The sequence below is a fragment of the Triticum aestivum genome, chromosome 6B, assembly GCF_018294505.1.
Source record: "Triticum aestivum cultivar Chinese Spring chromosome 6B, IWGSC CS RefSeq v2.1, whole genome shotgun sequence".
Classification (NCBI taxonomy): domain Eukaryota; kingdom Viridiplantae; phylum Streptophyta; class Magnoliopsida; order Poales; family Poaceae; genus Triticum; species Triticum aestivum.
Window position 1 is genome coordinate 156,736,009 of NC_057810.1, and position 7,026 is coordinate 156,743,034.

Consider the following 7,026-nt stretch of genomic DNA (forward strand, 5'->3'; position numbering starts at 1 on the left):
TTTTTGAAGATCTTAAGTTGCCATGGCAAGTTTATCATGTTTTTGAACATCTTAATTAGAGAAGTTTGCCATGTTTTTGAATAACTTAAGTAAGGAAGTTTGCCATGTTTTTGAACATCCTAAGATCTCCATGGCAAGTTTGCCATATTTTTGAACATCTTAAGGTTCCATGGCAAGTTGGCAAGTTTTCCATGTTTTTGAACATCTATAACTTTGCTATGTTTTTGAACATCGTAAGTTTCCATCACTACAAAAGTTACCATGAAGTTCAAATATATATGGATACAACATGGAAAGAAGATGGAAAAAAAATGAAGTTTACACTTCAAAAGTTGCCATCATGGCAACATATGCAAAAAAGGTATGGCGAAAAATGTTTCTCTAGACACATGATTTTTTTTGAAAAATGGAGAAAACATCTGAAAGTGATATGGTACATGTAATCGCCACGGCAAAACAAATTTCGAAGGATCAAATACTTTTTTCCATGGCAAAACAAATTTGAAAGATCAGACTTGCCGTGTTACCAAAGTAATTTGTTATTGTCATGGCAACATTTTTCGGATGGACATGGCAAAAGATAAAATGAATCATGGCAACACATGTTTTTAGTTGCCATAGGTAAAAACACATATATAAATTTACCAATTTTAGTTAACATGGCAAGTTCAACAACTTTTGATATCTAGGCAATGGCAATCGTATGAAAAACAACATGGCAAGTTACTGATTTTTTTCCCCAGAAACGGTCATGGCAAAATGTATCAAAAAGTCATGTTCCCCCTAAACATGTCAAGTTGTAAACAAAAAGACAAAATTGCCATGGAAACACAACTTTAAAAAGTAGATTTCTAAACTAAAAGTTGCCAACTAACAACTTAAGTTTAGAAGATGTAAAAGTTTCAAAGTTTAGAGATGGCAAATATATGTAAGTTTGCATCTCGAGCACTAACTAATGCCGACAACATGGATTCAAGGTTAAAACCACAATCATGTTCACACCAAGTTGCCATGATTTTCAAAAAGTAAAGAAGTACCATGGCAAATCACATGAATTTCGTCATATATAGCATTATACAGTATAAAATTGCCATTGTGTTTGAATAAGGATAGAGATGAAAATTGACATGAACTTTGCAAGTACCTACTACATGAATTATCTGCGTTTGAGAGAGAAAACATGGGGAAATGGAGGAGAGTAGTACACCTGCAGTCGTCAATGGGTGCCTGAATGTAGATGACGACCAAGAAGCGCCGAAGAGAAGGAATGATGTACGAGATCAGAGAACTGCTCGATGCCTCCGGCTTGCTCCTCTTGTAATTTAGGAAAATGCAAATTGTTGCACGCCAAAATTAGCACATCGTGTGTCTGGAATCATGGCATAAATTAGCACATTTTGTGTCCTGAGTTATGCCAAAAAATATTAGAGAATGTTGAAAAGGTCGCATGACAAATGTAGTAATTTTTATATGCTGAAGCATGGCAAAATTTGGAAAAACTCATGTACTTCTTACATGGCAAAATTTAGTGTGAGAATTTGAATACTGTACAGACAAGAAAGCTGCTAGCTAGTAACGAGTAAGACTACCCACAGTAAAAGTAACATAGATGATAATAACATCACACATCTTTAGGCAAAACAGATGATGTGACGAGTAATTAATGAGGAAAGAGAAACATGTGATAATATAGCTAGTTACTGTAACATCACCCATACGAAGACAAGATGAGTCTACAACCTAATAAATAAAATGTTGCATGACACCACATATATGTTACTTCCACTATAGAGGTAGTAACATAGACTAGTAACATATGCATGATGAAAGATTAAGTTACTACCCATTATGACTAGTCTAGGACTACCAGTGGAGTAGAGTAGTATTAGTCCAATGAGATAGACTGAGACGTAGTACTTACATGCATGATGAAAGATTAAGGTAACAATCAATGAGATACAGGTGTCACTCTGCCTGCGCCATCCAGGCCCTGGCGTAGCCAGTGACACATGCGACCTTCTGGAGCTCCTCGTCGTCCTCGTCCCAGCAGAAAGCACATGACGTTGCACACGAACTCGGGACACAAAATGTGCTAATTTATGCCATGATTCGGGATACAAGATGTGCTAATTTTGCCATGCAACAATTTACATTTCCGTATGATCATTGTACCGATTTTTATTACTAGAATTAGTACTGCAGTACTAACTCGCCATATTTAGACAGTACTAACTCATATGGTCGCAATACTGAAAACTGGTATTTTGCTAGAGGGACATCAATTGTCACTAGCTAAATAGTCTTCTAAAATTTCATTGTAATAATAATCGGAGCTATTACAATAAATTGATCGGATGTTTCTCTCTGAGTTGAAGACTAATAATTCTTTAGAAAACAAGACTTTTATTGCAAATATTAATTCCAACAGTCAGATCAGTCGAGATCGAGGACGATGAATTGGCGGATGCGTGGTAGCTAAGGATATTAATTTTGCACTTTGATTGCAAACATTAGCTACATTTGTCCTTGTGGTCAGAAGCTAGCATATCTCTTTTCAAAATGGATCAATGAAGCAGTTGTAGACTAGCGCCACTATATATTGGGAATTGTCGGGAGCTAGCCATCATCAGTGTCTCCCTTGAGCCTTGTTGGTTTGCCACTGCTTGAAACAACACGAAAATACGTATACAGTGGAGGAGAAAGAGATGGTAAGCTATAAAAGAGGGAAATAAAATAAATAGCTCTTAGATACTAGTACTGTAGTACATTCCAGCAACATTCAAATGGAGGAGAAATCATTTCAAAAAAAAATGGAGGAGAAAGATCTAGTGAAGTGTAATAATTAACAAATCTGTTAGCGAGGGAATAGGAGGCGTTGGGGAAGAAATATACGTTTGACTACAAAGTTAGGCAATAGTATGTGCCTGAGGTTCAATCATAGCTAAGCTTTTTTGAAATCAAAATCATAGCTAAGCTTTAACCTTCCTATTGGATGAGAATCTGAGACACCACCTCTGCTACATTGGATGAGAATCCTCTGAGATCTGCGACAGCATGGACGTGTCCTTCCTCCAGATTCCTATTCATGGAGTCAACTGGAGGTAGTTTCCCAGCCGCCACTCCGCCTTTGACCAGGGAAAACATTGACCATTTTTTTCTTTTTGAGGCAAGGAAAACATCAACCAAATGAGTCATCCCGTCCCACTTACAAATAGCCCAGGCCCATGCCGCCAATGCTGATTAAAAAGGCCCATAAAACGACAAGATCAACAAGCCCAATTAACAAAGGGAAGAATGGGGAAGACCGAGTCGAAACCGATGCTACATGAAGGTCGTCATTCTAACAATGATTCTCATAGCTTAGCAAAGTTTTCCCTTAATCAAGTTTAGGGGCGTCACATGTGGCTTCCTCAACCCGATGATCCTTTATGTATCCCACAAACTGTCGTATTTAATGAATAAAGTTATGTTCATCCCTCAAAAATAAAAAACGGGGGAAGGCCGCCTGAAATCGCTATTCAAGCCCGGGGAGCTTAGTGATTTTAAGTATTATACATATTTTTCAACCGATTTTTCATTCAATCTATGCCTTCAGAAAATTAGAACAGTCGGAACTGTGCTTCATTAGTTTTTTACAAGGCATATTCTTTTGTTAGTTGGTTTTTTTTTCTTGAATTTGTCCATCATTAGCATATGCGGCAGCGGCAGTAAAACACACAAAATTCCCAAAAGAAAAAGTGAAACGCAAAGCTAGTAGGAGAAACCATTGATCGTGTTGATGATAGTATTAAAGTATAATACACCATCTTCCTCCTTGATCATTATTATTATTACATCATAATAACCCCTCCATCATCTTCCTCCTTGCAAAATATAAGCGGTACCGTAATTATAGATAAGTGGGCGACGACGACAAATTGGGTTGATGGGTGATTAAAGAGTAGCAGGGATAAAGGAAGCGCACGCGATCGAGCTTCGTGCTCGTTGAATGTAGTTCAGGCGTGGGGGTTCAGCCGCGACTTGCGGGCGGCGACGGGGCTTTCGTTGTCGTCCATGACGGTCTCGAAGGCGCCGACGAGAGCCTTCACCTTGTTCACCTGCCGCAGCTCCAGCAGCTTGATCCGCGCCTCCTCGACCGCCTCGTTGCTGCGTGCCGACTCCCGCCGCCGCGGCGTGTCAGCGTCGAACGACCGCTTCCCCGTCGACGTCCTCACCCGGCAGCCCTGGAACCTCCACACCACCTCCGCCTTGATGTCATCCTCACGCTGCTGCTTCTTGGCAGCCGCGATTTTGTCCACTTCGGCAACGGTGTCATCCGGAGCAGGAGGAGCTTCCTTCTTGGGCACCTCCTCCTCCTCCTCCTTGGGCACCTCCTCCTCCTTCTTGGGCTCCTCCTCCTCCTCCTCCTTCTCTGCGGCGGCGTCCTCCTTCTTCGGCGAGTTATTGCGCGCCTCTTCCTGTTCCTCCGCCACGGGCGCCAGCTGATTGATCACGGGCGACGGCGGGTTCGCCTCGTGTATGATCTTCTCCGGCACGATCTCCTCCTGCTTGGAGGCGGCTCCGGCGTCGACGACGTCGTCGGTGATCTGATCGTCCAAGGAAAAGACGCTGCTTTCAGCGTCAGACCCCTTGCTGGCGACCGACCTGGGGCTGTCCACTTCGCCGACGTCCGCCGCCAAGTTCCTCTTGTGCCGGGACGACCTGCCGCGGAAGGCGCGGGAGGCCCGCTGCATGAGCTTCCTCGGGGAGAACATCGACGAGTACGACGCGGACTTGGGCTTCTGCTGCTTGGTGCCCCTGGGGGTGGCCGGCGGCGTGTCGGTGGAGGTGGCCGCCATGCAGTTGATGGACGGCGCCTTGTGGCGCGCGAAGGCAGGCGCGTTGGCCGTGGACGTCGAGGCGCGCGCCGACTGGTACTGGGAGGAGGAGGAGGAGACGCTGAGCGGCGACGGGGAGGACGCCTGCTTCGCGCTCGCGCTCCGCCGGAGCACTGGCGCGCCGTCTTCCGCCGGTGGAGCCCTACGCTGCTTCGGCATATAGATCGACAAAGGACAACCGTGAGACGTGGCGGTGTTAGGGCAAATCGAGAACAACCCTAGCTACGAACAAGGCGTCCAATAAGTACATCCAACCCTAGTTCCGAAAATTATAGTATATATATAATTAATAGGAAAACCAATTCTAGGAAGATTGGGAACTAAGTAATGACTAGGATATAATTTTGAACGTGTATTTTGGAGTTGTTTGTTCGAACCATGTCTAATCAAAAGAACTGATGCTGAAGAGTATGAATTATTAATTTTCAACACATGGAAACTCGATTTTGTGTTCCAGCCCGGCCCAATAACCGGCAACATGTCCAAAGAAGATATTGTTACTCCGAACATCATAAAGTGTAAGTAAATTTACCTGAAGACTATACGACTTCATTTCTTAGAGGAGATGGAGAGGGCGACGCGATGGATTTTTAGTTATAAGCGTGGCGCCGCGCTAGGAGGTAGGGAGGAGACAAAGGGCCCCATATGAAGGCCCCAAATGGCCTGAAAATTGCACGGTGAAGGATTGGAGGAGATGACAACGGAGGAGCGTGCGCTAGGAGGAGGGCGAATGCAACAGTTAAAACCGTCTTGGAATCTATTGTTAGAGAGGAAACCGACTAAGTTGGGGAGAAGTTCATGCGTAACCTCAAGTGCTCATGCCCAGAATCGCATGGCTTGGAGGAATTTTAGGAGCCGTATTTTTTGGTTCCTCTCATACCTACGCATCTGTAATACAATGTGTTTAGGGAATTATATTTTAACTCTGTTTTAGTTATGAAGGTGATATCCTTATAATTTTCTTTCATTCGTCAGGTAGTAAAATTCGCAAAGTCTTTCATGGATTTATATCAAATAATTAGAGAAGATAGGTTCCAAGTCGAGGCCGCTATACAAGTGCCCGGTCAGTTGAACACAGAGGAGTATCAAATCATTCACTAAATAGTCCTTTTTTTACTCTCTCTCTCTCTCTCTCTCTCTCTCTCATAAAATACGCCCAACCTAAGATTTCCTGGAAAAACACCTAATATCTAAACCAGAGGGGTCCTCCTCAATAGGAAAAACACCCAACCTAAGATTTCCAGGAAAGAAACACCTAAGATCTAAACCGGAGGGGTCCTACTCAGTAGGGAAAACACCTAACCTAAGATCTAAACTGGCGGATCTCCTTTCATAAAAAAAAGACCATATCTACAGTGTGTGAGCCATCCAACCAAATTGCCCACATCGGTTGTCTGAAAGTTTTCTTTTTGATTATTCAATCTTGGTTTTTTCCTTCAAACCCCACCATGGTCTTCCTCCAACCCCTCACATCGTCCTACCCTTAAACCATCCTATATATGGCACTCCGTCCCTGCTACAGAGATCCCCAAGGTGAGATCTAGATCTTCCCCAAATGTGCCCGCTAAATCTTCTCACTCAACATGCTCTAGCTTCGAGCCGGTGCTCATCGGCAGGGTTCACCGAGGTCGGCCCCGACCCGGAATGGGGTTTCCATCCAAGCCAATGCATTCCTCCCTCACGTGGACCATGCCCCCATTGCCCTCTTTGATCATCCCTCCCATGCGCACCTCTGATCCAAAAACATTGCACGGCCATCCAATTCATGTGGGTAAGCATAGCAAGTCTTCAGAAGAATTCATCCTTGCATTGAGGTTTCTAGAATGCACCACGTGTTTTCTATAGTGTAATCGTCACCTATGTATGCTTTTGGAGCAATACTCTACTAACTGATTCACTGTGGATGAGTTACTCTAGTTTATACCAAACAATGTCCATAATAACTGGTAATTTGGTATATACAACTACGAAAAAGGTTCTTGAACATAGCATAGTAAAATGAGCGAAAAAAGAGAAATTATCTAGTGAGAATTTGACCCCAAAACTCCTTTATTATGGGCATTGTTTAATATAACCTATAACGGATCTAGAAAATAACTCATCCGCGGTGAATCGGGTAACAAAATATTGATCCGGAAAGCATATACAA

The 7,026-nt window shown here is 43.2% G+C and overlaps 1 protein-coding gene across 2 annotated transcripts; it reads right to left on the reverse strand.

The window, feature by feature from the left end:
* Positions 1-3,754: 3,754 nt before the first annotated feature.
* LOC123133829 (neuromodulin) lies at positions 3,755-5,597 on the reverse strand. 2 transcript variants are annotated; one of them, XM_044553232.1, is made up of 2 exons: positions 5,410-5,597; positions 3,755-5,024 (listed from the first exon to the last, which is right to left on the reverse strand). In XM_044553232.1, the coding sequence occupies exons 1-2, from the start codon at positions 5,428-5,430 to the stop codon at positions 3,996-3,998; spliced, it is 1,050 nt and encodes a 349-aa protein (XP_044409167.1). In that variant the 5' UTR covers positions 5,431-5,597; the 3' UTR covers positions 3,755-3,995. The 2 variants fall into 2 exon arrangements, with proteins under 2 accessions (XP_044409167.1, XP_044409166.1); XM_044553231.1 differs by having other exon boundaries at positions 3,755-5,027.
* Between the last annotated feature and the right edge of the window lie 1,429 nt (positions 5,598-7,026).

Excerpts from the sequence above, each read along its gene's own strand:
- LOC123133829 (XM_044553231.1), bottom strand. The coding sequence starts at position 5,430 with ATGAAGTCGTATAGTCTTCAG. Across the intron at positions 5,028-5,409 it reads TGAAGTCGTATAGTCTTCAG|CAGCGTAGGGCTCCACCGGC; the intron begins GTAAATTTACTT and ends TATATGCCGAAG.